At 32.7% G+C, this 21,060-nt stretch overlaps 1 protein-coding gene across 1 annotated transcript in view; it reads left to right on the plus strand.

The window, feature by feature from the left end:
* The window catches only part of Sol1 (CUB domain-containing protein Sol1), a 341,999-nt gene that overhangs the window by 169,437 nt on the left and 151,502 nt on the right, over positions 1-21,060 (plus strand). Inside the window, exon 7 of the mRNA XM_089639889.1 lies at positions 8,572-8,646. Within this exon, the coding sequence (XP_089496015.1) occupies positions 8,572-8,646 (75 nt within the window). The remainder of the gene's footprint in view (positions 1-8,571; positions 8,647-21,060) is intronic.

Here is a 21,060-nt window from a genome sequence, read left to right on the forward strand (position 1 = left end):
TCATTGCTTGTGTGGCACGTCGCGCCGTTTTGTTGAAAGTAAACGTTATCCAGATCAATATCATCCAATTCCGGCTATAAAAAAATCATTAATCATCTCTCGATAGCGCAATCCATTTACCGTAACTGTTGCTCCAGCCTCATTTTCAAAAAGTAAGGTTCAATGACTCCGCTGGACCATAAACCGCACCAAACAGTCACACGTTGAGGAAAGAGAGGCTTTTCAACAATAACTCTTGGGTTTTCCGAGCCCCAAATGCGACAATTTTGCTTTTTGACGAAGCCACCGAGGTGGAAATGGGCCTCATCACTCAAAATGATTTACATTTGATTCACTCAAGTGAATTTAAATAATTTTTATGCGTTTTTGAAGCGTGTATCGTTCCATTTTTATTAATAACCTAGTTTTTATTTGTCAAATGTTAAAAAATAACAGCTTCTTAAGTAACATCTACCGATATAACGGGCTATTCAAAATAACACCTCTTATTGGAAAACCCTGTATTTTCACGCTCCTGAAATGTTGCGATTTGGCACTTATGCTGCGTTTTACGTGGGCGAATTTGATGAGCACGCAAAGCGGTCAAAAATTAAATGATCTTCATCGCTTGGAAGTGACAAATAACACGCGACCAGTGACATGTGACTTCAGCGACGCGATCAGTTGGGTTGACATATTCACGTGAAGTAGAACTGGCTGACAATGGACAATTATTGTCTGTTGAGTATTATACGGTATTTAAATGTTTTGATACTTTTTGATACTTACTAACAAAATGAAACATAAGTGGTTTTTGTCAAATTCATACCTCAAGGTCACTAACAATCTTTCTTCTATGAGAAAAGGTCGCTGAAAATTTGCCTAGCGGGAGCGGGCAATTGGCTTCACTTTACATTGCTTCAAATAGTGACTTCGCCTACTTAATGCTGCGTAAACATTTGCGAACGAAAAGTCGAGTCTCGAATTATGGGAAAGAAACGAAGCAACTGCAAACGGCGTTTCGCGCCATTTGCTGTTGCTTCGTTCCTTTCCCATAATTCGAAGCTCGGCTCGTGTTTCAGCTCGCATGTATATACACAGCATTTTAAGCAACGTTATACCTTCTTACCACGAAACAGATAAAAACTTTGATGTGTTAAATGCGACATATTTTTTACAGAAAGTTGTTTCTCTAAAATAACACTTCGGAAAAGTCAAAATAAGCTTGCTTTTTATCAAATTTTTCCTTCATGTATGTTTTTCTGCTCTCATTCGAGTCACTTTGGCGTGTAAAGGGAATCCCCTAAGAGGGTGGCGGGCGGGTGCGCCACGTCTCGGCGTTTCACCTGTCAGAAGTTTAATTATTCAACAGCCTTCGGGTTGTACCATTACCTTCATACCATCTTACCTTCCCCCCGCCGGAGCCTTAGATGAAACACAATAAGTGACGAGAAATAACGCTGTCATCTTGGGAAATGAAATTAATGAGAATACTGACGGTTTAAAGGTAACTATGTGAAATAATTGACTAAAATTACGAGGACTCCCCAACCAAATTATACATTACAATTCGGTGCACATTTATTGGCACAATGCAATTAAAAATACTTATTTGGATTTTTGGTCTGTTTGTCTGCCTGGGTAACTGTATTTTAATGAACTCGGATATATTTTGAATTAATTTGTCATTTAAAAAAATTTGAACTGATTGTATCGAAAATTCAAGCAAACGATAAAATACAGGTTAGGTTAGGTATTGTAAACTAACATTTGGGCCAAAAAAGTTTCCCATAGTACGGTACTAATCTCTAAAACAAAATTCCACAGTCATTCATAACATTAAAATCTCAAATAAAAATATACTGACATCAAAGACAGACTGAAATCGAAACCACATAATATATTCATAATTATTTCAGAAAAAACACTATACAATATATTTATAATTACTTCATAACATTTTTTATTTCTAAATTTTAATTATATGCAAATGGAATCCTCAGCACGATAGATCCCAGTGAAGACATCGTTGTCTCTATTTGTTACAAAAAATGATGATAATGTAACATTTATCATTTATTAAAGATTATATTTGTCATTTTCAAAATCTGATAGTATTATTGTCCCAGCGTCTGGACGGTGTAGGCCCTCTGATTGGTCAAATTTAAATTGTCTGTTTCGGGTAACTTGAATATTAAGACACAATTCCATACTAAAATAGGATCGCCTCATAATAATACGAGATTTCTTCATAAGCATCGTTTCTGCTCATATAATTTTTGGATAATATCGAAGAAAATATGTTTTAGAAAGTTCATAATCCATTGGATTAATTACATTACAATGAAAATTCTCCACAGTTACGTGATTATGTTTGACGTTTATAAAAATTCACGCGTTTCTTCAAGATGGCCGACAGAGCGCACCTCTGGCGGTTTAAAAACGAACCAAATGCCTGGCGCGAATATTTAAATATGCAGCTAACAATACTTGACTACTTACCATTAACAAGCGTTTTATAAGAAGATTTCTTCTGGAAGCTTATCACTTTGTAATGGCATTTATCATTATTTTTTATATTTTTTTTTCTTATTAATTATATCTGATTTTATATTGGCATGTTTTCTAATTTCTAAAATTGCAAAATTATTTATTTGCGATGCTTTATATCCTGAGTGAAGTATTTTAAGACCTGAATTTTTATCGAAAGTGTGATCATTATTTAAAAGATTATTTGCAAACTCAGATTCACTATTTCCATTTATAGCCCTGCGATATTCTTTAGTTCTGACTTCAAAGTTTCTATTGGTTCTACCTTTGTAAAAGAAATTACAATCATCTCAATTGAGTTTTTAAACTCCTGTTTTCTTTGTTTGAATTTTGCTATCATTATTATTAAGAATATATTTCTTCATTGTTATTAGTGTAAAACGCCAGTTGAATGGTACCAGGATTGTTTATATATATATATAATTTTAGAAGTATCGTTATCCATAAACAGAATTCTACGCCATTGTTTATTTCTATCTTTAGAAAGACCGTTTGAAGAGAATGTGTTTAATTTTTTTATTTAGTATTTCAACTATCAATTTATTAGAATAACCGTTATTAAATGCTATTTGTCTTATGAATATATTGTTTTATGGTTATATGCTATTTGTTTTTTTCAGGTCTTAAAATACTTCACTATAAATAATTTTGAAATTTTAGAAATGAGGAAACATATTAATATAAAAGCAGATATAATTAACAAGAATTTTTTTATAAACTCTCTTTTAAATATTTTCCCACTCAACTGGTCTTTCCCGTCTAACGATATTGTAATTCCTAATTATTATAAACCCAGCCTACTCTTACTCCTCCCCCCTCCTTCCACTTCTTCTTTCCCAATTGCAATCTATATTTAATTTTTGACTTCGGTGTATACACAATAAAATGTAAACATTATATTTATTTATTTATTGGACAATTTGCATAGCGCCGCTTTTGTGAGATATCACCTCAGGGGCGCTATATTGTAATAATCTACCTTTATATATAGATTTTTACTCTCCTGATGAAGGTGTATATATAATCTAGCTTTAAACTTTATTAGATACAGTAACAGTTGTAGGTAAAGAATTACCACCAGTTGGAGTAAAATTAACACCTTTTAATTAAACCGACTTTTTTTTTTTTTTTTACAGTATTACCGCACAAGAGTCCCAACTTCTCCCGTCTTGAGCCAGTTAGACTATGGCATCCCCAATTGGGGTATGTTGTGAGGCTGAGGGTATTGGGGAGGGGAGGGAGATGGGGAAGAGGAAGGTGGGGAAGTACCTAGCTATTCAGATCTGGTCACCAAACACGGCTAAAGCCATTTCAAGCAACGTTTCAATTCTGAATGGTGGTCTTACACCAGGGCGATACTGAGAGTATCTTCCACTCTGGAACGTGCCGCAAATATACTATATATTATTTTTAATTAATTAATTGTGAAATAACACAAATTAATCAAATAAAATTTATTTGCGCACGCCGGGTTCGAACCCGCGACCTTCGGATCTGTAGTCAAAAGCGTATACCACTAGACCACGCCGGCCGTCATCGCACAATTATCCTCCTTTTATTCATAAACACGGGTACAATTAATCAATATGTAATAATCTATTATTTAAGTCAACTTTGTTAAAACTATCTTTAATTGTGACAAACTAAACGATATTGATTCAACTTATAGACATTGACGGTTGTAACACATATTTAAGCACTGCAAGTCTCCTATGAGCTAGTTATATTAGGTACCTAAGATAACAGTTAATATCAGTTGTAGACATGTAGTCAATAATAGTGTTTCATTTGAAATAATCCATCACAAATACGTAAAATTTCATTTATTCAAACAACTGTCATTCTTATTATGGGTAAATTTAGAATGTTATTATTAATTAACTCCTTCCTGTTCCGTGTTTTAACAATATATATTATACTCACCCTCTCTCTGTGAATGTTCTAATATCTATCTATTAAATGTAACTGTTGTTAATGTCACGTAAAATGGGCGAAGCCCAAGCAAGAGCCGCCCGCAGGGCCTAGCAGAAAAAAACCCGCGGAGCGGGTTTTTAACTGCTAGTTAGAATTAATATGTCAAGAATTCAGACTATCCTGTAATATGTAACGGATCTGCGCTAGTAACATTGATAACGTAACTCAACGGAATGCTATTTAAAACCGTACTATGCCTGTTTGGTCAGGAAATCTTATGTTGAGAGCCGGCAATTTCACAATTTAAAATAATATTGTGAAATGTATTTGACCGGGTCGGTGGCCGAGTTGACATCGCGTTTGGGTCCCACCCAGGGGTAGAGTGTTCAATTCCTCGGCTGGCTAAGTCCTCCAACACAACACAAGCAACATTTTCAGCTTACTGTGGTGGTAGTAGGAGATTTTTAAAATATTATCAGGTTATTTGTAACCCGGGAATGTTTGTCTTTCTTTAAAAAAAAAAAAATAAATAAATAAATCATTTGCGTTTGAACCAAATTAAGGGTAATATGTGTTCTGTCAATGTTCTTAGTAATTTACGAGTTTCATCGCATTTTTAAATGAGTTTTCTTAAATGTTACTAACGCAACATATTAAAATTTGACGGCCTCGGTGGTTGAGGGGTAAGGCTCTTGACTAGCAAGCTGGAGGCCGCGGATTCAAATCCCGGAGTGCGCAAGTAAATTAAATTGATTAGTTTGTTTTATTTCACAAGTTACTCATTTGAAATAATATAAATTATATTTTCGGCATGTTCACGTGGAAGATGTAAGATCACCACTCAGAATTGAAACGTTGCTTGAAATGGCTTTGACCGTTTTATGGTGACCAAATCTGAATAGCCGGGTACTTCTTCACCTTCCTCCTCCCCATCTCTTTCCCCTCCCTACTACCTTCAGCCTAATAACATACCCTAATTGAGCTTACCATAGTCTCACTATCTCCAGACGGTTGGGAGCAGTCGGCAATCTTGTGCGGTATCATATTAAAAATATTAGATAAGAGAAAAATATTTTAGATAACATAGAGTTGAAAAGTATTTCACTATCTTAAAATAGAACATAGATGCTGTACTGGAAAGATTACTTTATATTATTTACGTCAATTTCTTGTCTTACGTTACGTTTTAAGTACATCTTAACTAATTCACCTCTAAATCAAATTACATAAACATGAAACAAGATGCTATTCGAATGGTCTTTCAGATTTTAAGTATTTAAATACCACTAGACATAGTAATCTGTGAACGGTGTAGCCATCAAATCAATACCTAAATTTCTTCTGAAATCAATCGATTTATTTAGTAAATTTTAAACCACGCATTCATTACATGTAACTTTTTATTGTTTCAAATAAGAACTTATACAATTGAAAAAAGAAAGTCCGTATTAACACTGCGATTTCACGTATGAGAAAAAAATCTCTACTGAACCATGAAAACGGCCACCATCTTGAAACGGAACATTCTCAGTCAAAAATAAAACTAATATCACGTAAATGTGAGAATTTAACCTGTACCTTAATATTCTTACATTCTATTATCATCTCAATATAATAACAGTTTCTCGGCCAAGGGCGGCATTATAATGCCCTTGGGCGGGGAACGGGTGTTGGGCGGATGGCGGCTGGCATTAGGGCGGGAGCTAACTACTGTGACCACGATGTCCACGACCTTTATGTACAAATTAATTCCGGCCTTAGCATCGTGCCACTTGAGGGCGGATAAACGAAAATGTTTTTGAAGTGAAACTTCTTTACGCGCGTCATGCAATTTCGAGGACCGGAGTAAAACCGACTCATGACCGAAACGAAAATGCGGGTACCCCCACCACCGATTAAAGTTCATTTGATCTAGTCAAAGTTTTGAAGTAACATATAAATGCTTCTTAGCTCATCCCGACAACTGGCGTTGGTGGTGTAATGGTCAGCATAGTTGCCTTCCAAGCAGTTGATCCGAGTTCGATTCTCGGCCATCGCACATTATTTTTTTGTTTTTAACGCCTTTTTCATTCAATATCTTATTTTTTAGTAGGTCAGAACATTTTTTAAAAGAAAATAATATTGCAAAATAATAAAAACACTTATCTCACTGTGATAAAACATTACTCCGCTAGAGCGCGCTTTGCGTTATTGTGTTGGATTAAAATTATTATCTAATCCGTATATTATGATAATTGTATTACATTTATTTAATTAATTTATTTATTTTGATAATATGTAATAATTTACAGAAAAAAAAATTAAAACTATCTCCCTCTGATAAAATATCCGTTCGCTAGAGCGCACTACGCGATCTTGTGTGGGATTCTATTTCTGTACATTGTACATTATTTTTAAAAATATATTATATTTTGGGTGTGATGTAGGTAACATTATAAAACATAACAAGCTCTCATATTTTCAGAACCTACATAATATAATCAATTTATGCGGCTTTGCTTACAGTTGGTGCTCAGCGTGGTTGGCTTTCAATCAGTTAAGCGAGGTTCGATTCTCGGCTGTGGCATTTTTGAAGTGAAACCTTATTGAGGTGGGGGAGCCGCTCACGAACGTTCTCTCTCTTCTCTTCTTTCCTCTCTCTCAGACACCAGCGAACTGCGCCACGCCAAGCATCAGCTGAAACTAGAAGTTTCACTTCTGTCTTGCGTAGGCTTGACACACCCACTTTTTTTTCGTAATTAACATGAAATGTAGACTAATGGAATACTTATTTAATTAAATTATTTTACAGCATCGTAATTTTTTTTTGTAATTTAATTTTATCAGAGATTTCAATGTGAAATGCTTTTTTTTAAACTTTTTTTTATTATGTTTTATAAATACAAAAAAAATGTCGATCATTGTGTTAACGGTAGGCATCTAATCCTAAATATGCATTTTTTACTTTGTTTTGTGATGTTTTCAAAAATCTTTTAAAAAATACAAAAAACATATCCATAATTTTGCGCGCATTTTTTATTTTATTTTTCAAAGTTTTCAAAAATCCGACAAAATATCCATAATTTCGATTACGGTGGCATCTTGCAGTAATCATAAATATGAATTTTTTACTTTATCATACAAAGTTTTCAAAAATCCAAAATATTATATCTTTAATTCTGATTACGGTAGGCATCTAATCATAAATGTGCATTTTTTTACTTTATTTTATAATGTTTTCAAATATCCAAAAACACATTTATTAATGCCATTTAGGTAAGCATCTAATAATGATGTAAAATGTACATTTATAATTTATTTTCAATGTTTACAAATGTTCACAAAAAATTATTATCATTGTGATTACTGTAGGCATCTAATTATAAATATCCGCTTTTTATATTTATTTCCCAATGTTTTCAATAATCCAAAAATGTCTATATGTAATCCTCTTCTTCTTTCTTCTTCTTCCTAGCACTATCCCAACTCATTGCCTAGGTAGGCTGTTGGGGTCGGCTCTTCTCGTTCTCAGGTTATAGCTTCTTCAGTTCTGAGTGTCGCTTTCATCTAGGCCGTTTCTTTGTAGGATTTTGGAGCATTGGGTCATCCAGGAGTTCTTTGGTCTACCTCTGGATGACTGTCTTTGAAGCTCTATAGACATTGCCTGCTTCACAGTGTGGTCTGGTGGTCTCCGTCTTATGTACCCATACCATCTTAACTGTCGTTCCTCTAGCTTACTGTTTATGTCAGTGACACCCAGGCTACATTAATGTAATCCCCACATTTATAAATAATCATCTTCTTAAATCTTTTATAAAACACCCTAAGATATTAAAAAAAAACTTTTTTTGTAAATAATACTGCCACATTAGCCCTCTGTGAAAATTATTTGCAAAATCACACCTGATATGAACATGGTGTGTAATTTTCATAGTTTTTATATTATAATTCTGAAATTCATCGGTAGATGTCTTTAATTCCAACAAAAGCTCTGCCGGAAAACTCTCAAACCCTCAAATTTTAAACTTCTAGTGAAAACTCGCACAAGAGAAAGCAGGGTTTTTCCGTCGGTTGGTTTGGGTCTTTGCTAAAACTTAAAACATTTTACAACAGATGCCAGCAATTTCTTTTAAAAGCTTTTTTTTTCAGATGCGGAGAAAAATCTCAAGCTATTAGCAAACCAGAAAACCTACACAGTTTTTGGACCAGAAGTTAGTGCAACAAGTAAGTTTAACCAAATACTATTGTTTTATAAAACCATTTTTATTTTTATTTATTATTTTAATTTTCACCATATTTACAGCCATTCAGTCGACTACGGTGGGAACCGAAATCTCTTCTGTTCAACACAACGTGGCTAAAAGTGTTCGAAGGGGAGCCATACTTTGTACCAAGCAATTCAGTATGTTTTCTGAATAATTTATGAGTTTCCACGTGTGAACCCCTTACACTGATTTCGTAACTAGCTGTTAGATCATTGCCAAAACACGTTTAAATGATATTTACGTGTGTTTAGCATTTAAACGTGTTTGTTTAAAACTATCTATTCGTATTCATATTGCGTATGTACAGGCGCAAACAAATAATTTGTTAAAGTGATACCTATGGACATCATATACATCTATGGACGCGTAGAATATAAAAAGCGTCGCATTTAATCGTCTCAAATGTGTGATTTTTTTCCAGTAGAGATTTTTACTTTTACTTGATGTATGTGTGTTTTTTTCCCTAAAATTATAATATACCTATGTAGTATGCGACAATGGATTTTATTAGAGTATTTAAAGAATTGTGGTAAGTTAAAATTTGTGCGGTGAGTATTCCCTTTGGTTGTCTTTGAACTACTTACACCCCCTTTAGTGTATATGTGTGTGTTTTTCCTTAAAAACATTATTGTATGGTCGGGTAACAAAATCAAGTCGTAGATTAGATACTTATTAAACATGACCGGTCAGTGGCTGAGTTGGCATCGCGTTTGGGTCTCCTTTATATTATATTTTCTTCTATTATAGGCTAGTTTCTTTCTATTCGTTTTCGTGTACATAGGCTCGTGTGTGGAACAAGCTACCCGCATTCATAAATCCTTTCCTACCGCCCCTAACTTAACCCACCTCACTACGCTGTCTAACCGGGTGGGGAATAGTTCCCCTGTCTTTACACTTTATCAATATTTTTTTTATTTTATTATTTACCGTTACCGGTTTCAGCCTATCATGACATTCTTCAGACAGATTAATTATTTCTTTAACTATGCGTTATGTATAAGATAATGACAGTAATTTACAAATGCTGGCATAAATTTATTAATACCATCAGATATTAGGGTCTATAACATATCGTTTAGTACAACTTTTTACTTACATTTGATAAAAAAAAATACATCTGATAAAACTCAACGAAACTAATAATAAAAATTCACTTCCGTTTTAAAATACAGGGAACCAACAATATAAACATGTAAAATAAAAATGTATAATCTTCCATTATCTACCAAACCAACTTTATTAAAAAATCTATAAAATTTTTGTTAACAATCATTTTTAGAAGTAAGTTTAATTATTTCGTATTTTCGTACGCCCTCTGAAATTTCAAATTATTGTCAAATACATCTACCTTAAAAAATTTTGTTACCAAGACTGTTTAAACGTTGTATGGGGAATGCAAACCATAGTTGTTATTTCAATATAAACGTTGTATAGGGAATGCTAACTATAGTTGTGTTATTTCTATATAAACTTTGTATAGGGAATGCAAGCCATGGTTGTTTTATTACCACATTAAAAATGTATACGCAAACCATAGTTGTGTGATTTCAATATTTACTTTGTGTAGGCAATGCAAATTATAGTTGTATTATTTCAATGTTAACTTTGTATAGGGAATGCAAACCATAGTTGTCTTACTTCTCTATAAAAGTTTTATAGGGAATGTAAACCATAGTTGTGTTATTTCAATTTGAACTTTGTATAGGGATTGCAAACCATAGTTATGTTACTTCAACATAATTAATATTACCAGAATACCTACGTAGATCTGAAATAATATTACTAACCAGTCAATAGAATAAACAATTTAATCAAAACGTTTCTTCACAAATGATTTGGTTGAATATTAACTGAAATTCTGCGAACTCTGTCCATGAAGGAGTAAGTATGTAAACTTTTATGTTGTAAGAGAGACATGTGTTCAGATTTAAGCAGACCTGAAATTCAAAGTCAAACTCAAAAATCAACAGGAAATCAATGACTTACAAAACATCACCACTTCAGCTAAAGGGATAATTTTTTAATATAATTAAAAAAGTGCATGAAAATTGATAAAAAATATTTTTTTTTCAAATACATTTATTTAAATTTCACTTGGGAATTGATGAATTAATACAAATCCTGGAAGTGAAAATAAACCCACTTCCCCGACAATCGATCGAGCTGAAACTCGGCAGATAGATTTGCTGTCGATGACAATGCATTATGTCAACTTTTGACCTTACAGTAGCTAATATTCGAAGTATATGTCGGTCATATAAAGGTTTTTTTGTAATGCTTGACTCCATTTCCTGGGTAGGAAGGTTCAATATTCAGTCAAACCAAAAAAAAATAAGTTATAAAGGACATTTTAAAATAGATGTTTAACTATAAAAAAATAACGTACTCAGAAATTAGTGCTAGAAGTAGTAGTTCTTAGTGGTTTAAATGTTGATACTTGAACTTGAATCATTCCATCATTTTGAATTTTTTTTAAATTCATTTTTAAACTCCATATGAGACACCAGTAGAAAGGTATAAGAGGGTGTTTTAGTAAGAGGAATACACAATGGCCAAAAGCGTTCCACAGTTTGAGTTGCAGAGCGCAAGAACAAACGGTTGTAAAATCAACTGAGTAATGCGATAGAAGTCAAAAGTGTTTTAATGCTGGACAAGTATTTGTCGTGTCTCTCGGCAGTTCACCGGTGGGAAGTACATGGCAACCATTACATATATTCTAATTGATGCCACAAATAATGTCAATTAATATTTTTGAAAAGTGATGCACAGACAGATCTTTATGAATTTAATCATCTCTAGAATTAGAAAGGCTCGACGGTTGAATTAATCAAAAATTTCAAATCATTAAAATAATCTAATCATGAAGAACCGATCGTTTTGATCGATGAGTTTAATTCTTGTCGATCTTTACAGATATTGGTTAAAAATAACTAACCAGAACCAGAATAACTAACTGAACTTTAAGGTAACCATTTTAGTGATGGTGACTACTATATACATAATTGACAGAATGTGTGTAAATTATATGAGTTTACAATCTGTATTTGTCTGTGCATGTATTTGTTTATAAACTAAACAACTACATTACAAACTATATTTGTCGGTAAATGTAAAAGTTAGTAAACTGTGTGAGTTTACAAACTGTATTTTTCTATAAATGTATGATTTTGTAAACTATGAAAATATATTAGTTTGTAATCATTAAACATACTAACTCTATTACTAATGAACTAGAACTGATTGTGTCAAGAATTCAGACAAGCAATAAAGTATTTATTGTTTTTGTTTTTAATTCGTAGAACTCCCATCTGACAACTGTGACAACTCACAAATTGTGACAACTCACAAACTGTGACAACTCACAAACTGTGACAACTCACAAGCTGTGACAACTCACAAACTGTGACAGTTTTAAAATGGCCTTGAAAGCCGATACAGCTGTAACAATAACAAAAACCAAAAAATACTAATTATATTATTAAATTTGATTTTAATTATTTTTTTTTTAAATCCATAAAGTACTTACCTGTTACATAATATTTAATAACAGAAAATTATTTTAGCTGTCATTTTTTAAATTGGAACTGAGTCAAGAATCCAGACCTAATTTTTGATAACTCTCTTGAAGAAAAAATATTCACAAAAAATTTTAATAGAAATAAAAGGATTAGTTAACGTTAAAAAAATATGATAATTCACAATTCTTACTATCATAATAAATGACGTGATTTTTCACAGATTTTCGTTGGTTGATTATAATTATGAACCAAAGCCGTCGAGAAATGTATTATTCGCAGCGAGCTGATTGTGGGCCGTCACATCTCGTTCAGCAAAGAACCTCCCATTTTTTAACTAGAACTATTTTTTGTTACTTTCTACCTTTTGCTGAGTTTCCGGTACTTGCCAGATAGTTGGTCCGTTTGTAAATGTCGTGCAGAATGGATGATGAGTCCTCGCGCGCCGGATTCACCGCATTGCCATCAAACCTCCGCCCTCTGTCGACTCCTAGCGGCACTGCCCCGGGCCGGGTCTGCAAGGGAGGTGGGAGAGAGGGCGGGTAGATTTATGTACCGAGACCGGACTTTAAAAATTTACAAGGGTAGTTCTACTGCGGTCAACCATATTTAAGCGCAGTTGACATTTTCAACTTACATTTTTTTATCAATTTTCACTGCATTTCTTTAAACAATGTCGCTCATGTAGTTGGTTGTCTGAATTTTTGTGTACTTGTCGAAAATACTATTAAATTTGCTCTAATCCGAATAAGTTTCTGATTCTAAAACTTATCCCTTTAATCCCTCTTTAAGGTGAATTACTTTCTCTTTTATATTAGGTTTGAAAAAGGTTGATATCATGTACAAGGAATGACGCATGACTACGTATTATTCAAGAGTACGACTACCAAGTGAATGTCATACATACTGAATTCCGTAAGGACAGTATTATACAAGGATGAAATTACAAGTAGAATTATACACGTCAAAAGTTTGTTGGTATTCAAATATAAAATTTGTTTATCACACATTTAAACGCTCTAAATCAATAAAAAAATTATTTGTGTAATTTCGGTAGGTATAATCATTCCTTTTATGTGTACTTCTTTCAAGTCTAATTTTGACAATATTTAATTCGGAGTTATTGGCACTATTATGTCATCCTGACACTATTATGAAAAAAAACTTATTTCTTATCTACCTATCTATGATTTTATATATACCCTAACCTTACCTGATTGATCCATATCAACATGATACATATTATACTAAGCATATCATTATAGCACTTTATATTGGTTTAAAAAATGTTTTAAGCATTTACAAGCATGAGAACGTGGTACAGGGTTTTCCAATAAAAGGTGTTATTTTGAATAGCCCGCTATTTCGGACGAGTAGAAACTACGCCATTAATAAAAATGGAACGATACACGCTTCAACAACGCATTGAAATTATTTAAATTCACTTGAGTGAATCAAATGCAAATCATCTTGAGTGATGAAACCCATTTCCACCTCGGTGGCTTCGTCAACAAGCAAAATTGTCGCATCTGGGGCTCGGAAAACCCAAGAATTATTGTTGAAAAGCTTCTTTATCCTTAACGTGTGACTGTTTGGTGCGGTTTATGGTCCGGCGGAGTCATTGGACCTTACTTTTTCGAAAATGAGGCTAGAGCAACAGTTACGTTGAATGGATCACTATCGAGAGATTATTAATGATTTTTTATGGCCGGAATTGGATTTTATTGATCTGGACAATGTTTAGTTTCAACAAGACGGCGCTACGTGCCACACAAGCAACGAAACCATTTGAATATCAAAATGACACCTCTTATTGGAAAACCCTGTATAATTTGCAATCAAAAAATTAGAAAAAGTGGCATGATTTAACCGAAGTGGCATGTTCGCCTAACTTTCATGAATGTGGCTGATCAAACCTATAAAACTTTGGTCTTAATTATATTAATTGTACCTACTCATAAAAAATTTAAAAATATATCTAGAATAAATTATATTGAAGTTGAACAAGCCCACTGGGTACATTAATCCCTCGTTGCAGAGAAGAAGACCCACTCTTCCGTAAGCTCTATCCCGACATATAACTTTCCTTTATAAAACACCGAATGGGGAGGTAAAACATTCGACTGCCAAAGGAACAAAATCAAAATTGGTTTCAAAACTACACGTAGACTCGTGGCCACCCTGAAATACCTGCAAAAATGTTATTGCGGGACACCGGCGCGCCGCCGGTTTGAACAATTCATAGGTTCTAAAAGATTTTTAATATGTTTTGTGACGCGCAGTATTTTCAAGAATATGCCTACCTTTCAGAGATGTGCAAAATGGGTACCCAAAACCATTTGAAATGCAAAATGGAAATGGGTCAAAACTTTTCCATTTGAAAATGCAAAATGCAAAATGGTTTTTAGAAAACCATTTCAAATGCAAAATGCAAAATACCTATTTTCAAAATGCATTAAAAATGCAAAATGGTTTCTCAGGATTAAAATAATTATTGAATTTTTAAACAATTTTTTTCATTTAATAATGGACATCAATGTAGAACAACTTGTGGAATAACAAATCATACATACTGATATGTACTGTGAAAATAACAATTGAATTTGAGTGGAATATAATAGAATCTATTATTAACTAAATATTGTCATTTTTAATGATTTTTTTCTTAAGGCCATCATCATTTGTGTAGTAACCCTCTAGTGAGGGGACATCCACCAGTGAACAATAAAGAAATACAGGACAGTGAGACAATCAGACAATATAAAATGTTGTTTTCTAGTGCGCACCCATCATTTGTCCATAGATTCTCACAGAAAACTCCAAGCAGGCGCACTAGAAAACCCACAGATAATATAATACAACTTTGAGAAAACCAATATATATTCTATATTCTGTAGGTATTATGTAGCCTTAGCCATTATTAGATTTTAGAAGAATGAGCTTCTCAAAAACATCATCACTCATTTGAAAAGAGATATTCAACTGGTGCTGAACTCGGAAGAAAAGTATTGCATTTGATGAAATCGAAATTGATGAAATCATTTGAAAATCGGTTCATTTGTCTTGAAGGTATTGCAAGGCTTCTAAATCCGTAGTTCCTGCTGTTGCTGCGGCAGAATCAGATGAATCTTCATTATCTTCGAAAAAAATAAGATTCATCCTGAACAAGACTATTAGTTCCACTTTGTGGATTTACATAACATTTTTTGGTACTTTCTTTTAATTTCCTTATTTGTAGTAAAAACACCGAACGGACTCTGTCCTTCTGTTCTTTAGGTGTCCACTTCATTGAAAAAAATGGATACGACACTGTAGCGCAAATTGTACTTGTAGTAACGACCATGCTTCTAGGTGCTAGGAAATACTTCATTTTTTGTGGTAATGTATTGTGATATCTCTCACATCCCTGAAAGAAAAATATATTTCGTTAAAATGCAGTTCGTACATATATTTAGGTATATAATGAAATAAGATAAGCAATGCCATACAAATTATCCATCTAAATCCATCTTCACTTGTATATTCTTAAACTACTGAATATACTAACATAACATTCTACAATTCTAGCATAATATACTGGTTTTTTTTTAGGAAGCGTGCATAGGTAGATAGTTCGATGTGAGATATAATAATATTAATTACAGTACTTACATGATCGTAAATCCAAAAACACCACGACCACAGATTATGAAACCATTGAAAACACAAAAAAATTGCGCGGGACTAATGTTGGCAACGTAAAAAATAAAAACTGCTATCTAAAATTTAATATTACAGCGTCATGGCCCCGTGTTCACTATTTGAATCTGTATTTGTTTTTAATGGTATCACTTAATTGCCAGGGCTCCTACCAGGGAGCAACTTGACAGACGTAAATTATCTCTCATAGCGAGGTTGAGGACCGACTGATATACGGGGCCTATGATAAAAAGATGAGTGGATATAACAGGAAGAATGTTGCAAAAAAGCATTTAAAATGGAAAATGCATTGAGAAAAGCATTTAAAATGCAAAATGGAAAATACCCATTTTGCATTTTGCATTTCCATTTGAAATGGATTTATTTGAAATAAAGCACATCTCTGCTACCTTTTAATACCGAGTTATTTACTGTTCAATTCTTCTGTATGCTACGATAATGTTTCTTAGTCAACAAATGGAGACACGTACTCTAAAGGTATCGTGGTATGGAAAGAAGTTTCCATATTAGTCCAATGAATACTGAAGGTACTAAGACAATAATATTGCATTCTGTATAACTAATTATGCACACGACCAATATTATAGTTTTATATATTCTCAAATTCATAAGTATTCTAACGCATAATACTTCATGCTTCATCCACATTCATAATATCCTATGTTAATATTATAAACCTATGTTTATATTATGCCACATTGGCTCCAAACATGTTAACTTTGAGGATTCTGTGTGGAGTGTATCTTTAATGAAAGGAATGTAGGGAAGTTCTGCGAAGGAAAAAGTATGAGGGTTGTCTAGGATTCTGGGGGTCAGTGGGTCAATGAGTGCTGGCGTATGAATCCATCCCTCCCACTGAGGTGCAGAGCAATGGGTCGGGAGAGTCTTGCAGAAGAGATCAAATGGTCTCCCTCAACCAGGCTCTCCCGATCCGGCCCGCCATGCAGTAAGTGGGCTGACAAATCCGCCAACAAAACTCAATTCTTTCAATAATGGCATATAAATACAATATTGGTTTGAATCATCCGTACAATATTGTATTTTGCCTTTCTTGAAAGAATTGTGTTTTTACACGCATAAAACTATTTATTTATATTCATACTGGGTACGTTCGGGCGCAAACAAATAATTCATATTAAGGCGATGTCATACGTAGTAATGCAAAATCATGTGTTTTTGGTTTGAAAATTTGGTCGCCTAGAAATTTTTCAGATGCTTTAATTAAATACTGCGAGTAGAATACATCTTGGCCTTTGAAATAATCGAGTATTTTTTAGATAGGTCTTTTTACAAGCCCAAAAAAATGTAAAGGCCTATGAAAACTGCTTTAAAGTTCAAAATCTCCTACTTACGAACCCGTTTTCGGTTATGATTTTATTGTATAATGTAGCAAATTAAGTTATTTATAAAACGATAGAAAAAAAAATAAATATTTATGCCTGAACATCAACAAAATAAAATAAAAGGCACTTTTGGCCAAATTTTTTTCTTGCATAAATCAAATCAGGCGGATGGTGTTAAGCGGGAATTTAAACCTTATCGCCATCTACGTAAGGGTTGTTATTGATAGCGGCTTAATTTAAAATACTACACGACGTAGTCATCGCCTTAATTAAACGCGGTAAATATTTAATATAACTGATAAACAACGCGTACGCAAAAACCTTACTAATGGATACATTAAATATAAACTGGCATTTAATAACCATAAAATAGTTCACAAAAAGATCTTTACATTTTTTATTCACCCAAAGAAGGTTATTTACGTGTTGCATGTTTATACAAAATTTGAACGAGATATTTATTTACGAGGTATTTTATATGTCCTGTATATAAATATTTTGAAAAGTATAGAAAATAACCTTTTAAATTTCATATTTGTATTATTTTTTAATATTTGTTAACTTTAATATTTTATTGTCGAACATGAAAAACGATGAAAAAAAATACTAAAAACTATTAAAAAAAATACAGTGTGTGGCAAGCCTACGCACGACGGAAGTGAAACTTTTAGTATTCTTCTCTCTCTCTTTTTAAGTCTTTTTCTCTAAGTCTTTTTAAGCGCAAAAAAAATAATGTATAAGGCCTATGAAAACTTCTTTAAAGTTCAAAATCTCCTACTTACGAACCCATTTTCGGTTATTATTTTATTTATTAAATGATCGGAAAAAAATTAAATATTTATGCCTGAACATCCACAAAAAAAATAAAAGGCACTTTTTGGCCATGTTTTTTTCTTGTATAAATCAAAACAGGCGGATGGTGTTAAGCGGGAAATTAAACCTTATCGCCATCTACGTAAGGGTTGTTATTGATAGCGGCTCATTTTAAAATATTACACGACGTATAACATCGCCTTAATATTGTAAAGCATAACTTGCCAAATGCGAATTTTAATAAAATAATTAAATTACCGCCATCTATGAACGCGTAGATTATAACGAACGTTGCGTTTAACCTTGTCAAGTACCACCAAATACCATTTGAAATAAGTTGAGGTGATAAACAACCAAATCTTTGTTATTCCTAATTACTTTTGTATTTCTATTTCTCAATTCATTGAACTTCTTAACACTCCAACCACCATATTAATGAACTTTTTAATGCATCCTTAAAACAATCTGTCATTTCATACACATGACCGCTGACCACACTAGCGCCATCTCCAATGGTGACCTCGCATTGCTACATCTTGTCGTACGGACGTATTAATTTACGCTCAACATCAACCATGGCTACGATTTATCAAAATAAAAGCTTTAGGTTCACTCCCTATACGCAGACTTCATAACTTTGGAAATTAATATTGGCATGAAATTAATTTGGTTAACTCGACAGTTAAGCTTACATCTGAAATAAAATCTTATTAATTAATTTTTCGTATTCTCTGTAAAAGAGTTATACACTAATATACATATAAATAACCTATAAAGGTACAAAACTATAAATGATAAATATAAAAAAGAATAATTTTATACCCAAAAACAAGTAGTAGCAATAACAAATAGTAGAAGTAAGTAAATAACATATGCTCATAAAATCCATCTGCTTATTTTATGCACTTAAATTAAATTAAATATTGAAGGTTTAAGAATATTTAACACAACAATAAGAAATAAACATGCCGGAGGTAACATTATCGTGTTATATTACGTCGGTACAACTAGTAAAGATTGATAGAGCCAAGTATGTAGAAGTATAAAAATGTCATGAGGGCATTTTCACCATTTTGTGATATGTTTAAAGTCTGTAAGTAACGTTGAATTTATCAATAACCAGTGCAGCATCGTTAAGCAGTGGAGTCACTTTGTTGATTTTGGCATTCTGATAAGCGAAAAAAAGTGCTTGGGATCTCCCACGGGTATACTGTATTAGGCATGTATCAGTTAATCTCTTCCAACACAGATAAATTAAGTACAGTTCCAGAGATTATTAAAAAATTATATTAAAATATTTTTCGACGTGCTTTAAAGTGTTGAAATCAAGCGATACTGTTAAGAATAAGGTTAGATACTTTTGAATGGATGATAGTATGTATAGTATTTCCTCGTTAGCGAAACGTTTTAGCAGAATTTCGCCACGCTACTACAATTATTTTTCGTAAGTATTTATACCATTTATAAAAAATTATTTTGTCGTAAATTGAAAAAGAGGAAGGCTAGCGAACAAAAGCGCACGCATCCCGGGGAAAACACTCTCCCCCCTGTGGTACTTTCGGGCTATAGCCTCCAGCCAACAATGCTATGGATTTCCTTGTAATAAACCTTCTGGACCTTGTTTCTTGAGTCCTGACCCGTATATAAAATTTACGAAAACTTTCGATTAGATGGGAACATCCAATAGAAAATAGAATTTTTGGGGTCGATGGAATTGTAGGCAAAGCATTTCTTTAAATATATTTGATTAATTTGGCGCTATGAGCTTTGGTGCAAAACAGAAGTTTTACAATGAACAAACTGATGATGGGCATAATTTATGTTAAAAGTATATCGATCCTGAAAATAATAATAAGCTACTTTAAGGCGACACAATACTAAATTATTTTCAACGAATTCGTAACGATAATATGTATTTTAAGGCCGATCCCTAAGGGTGTAAATTATTTTTATTTAAGATTAATAACAGCACCTTACCATTAAAATATTGTGACTTAAAATTATATAAAACGTTTTGACTATAAAATTTGCGGTAAGCACCGAGTTTTATTTTCTAGAAATATTTTTTATAAAATCGATGCCATTTCAATCTTTATTCTTTTAGGTTTAACCGTTTCCAAGCAAATTAGTCTAGGCAATAGTGTATATCCCTTTTTATATTCAATTCCTTACACAGTATCATATACAAAAAGGTGAGATGATTAAACAAACCCACCTCACAAACATTCGTCTGCTGTAACTTTTGATAAGAATTAAAAGGTGATTGGCAGCATATAAATGATTGTTCAAAATAAACTTTGAGAGAACTTTATAATTTACGAGCTTTAGAAAAGCTTATCAATAAAGCTCATGTATGTACAAATAAGAGCACGATATCCTCCATGTATCATCTCTTATTTTCCAATTCTACATTTTGTTGAGTTAATTTCAAGTTTGTCTCATTCAAGTCTGTCAGCGTTAAAAGTAATTTCATTTGTATTTTAATTTGATCCATGCTAATTCAATAAATTTAACCTTTTCGATAATTAAATCATTTTAAAAAATATATTAATTGACGGTAGGTAGGTACACTTTTTTAAGTTTTTCAATGTTTTTTAACTCTATTTTTTTCAGTGGTTTGATGCAAACACAAAATGTATTATTATATCAATGGTAAGTTTAATTATACGGTTAGCACGTAAGTGGTTTCACCTACAAACATTCGTAAATGATAATAACAATTGGAAGGAGGTTTATATAGATCATCAACCATGATAGATAGATAAATGAAAAAAATATATTTCACGTTTTTTATTGCAACTTTTACTTGAACAATATCAACATTTTTAAATTTCAACTACATTATCTCAGAACAACATTTTCGTGGATTACGCCATTTCTACGCTGACCTCATTTTTTAAATATTGTAAATGACCTCATATTTTAAATATTGTCAATGACTTTATAATATCACAATTGTATCATAATTTTCATGCATAAAATATTAAATCCATATTTTAGTCA

Source organism: Hesperophylax consimilis, chromosome 14, assembly GCF_061612785.1.
Source record: "Hesperophylax consimilis isolate HC1 chromosome 14, BYU_Hcon_1.0, whole genome shotgun sequence".
NCBI classification, from domain to species: domain Eukaryota; kingdom Metazoa; phylum Arthropoda; class Insecta; order Trichoptera; family Limnephilidae; genus Hesperophylax; species Hesperophylax consimilis.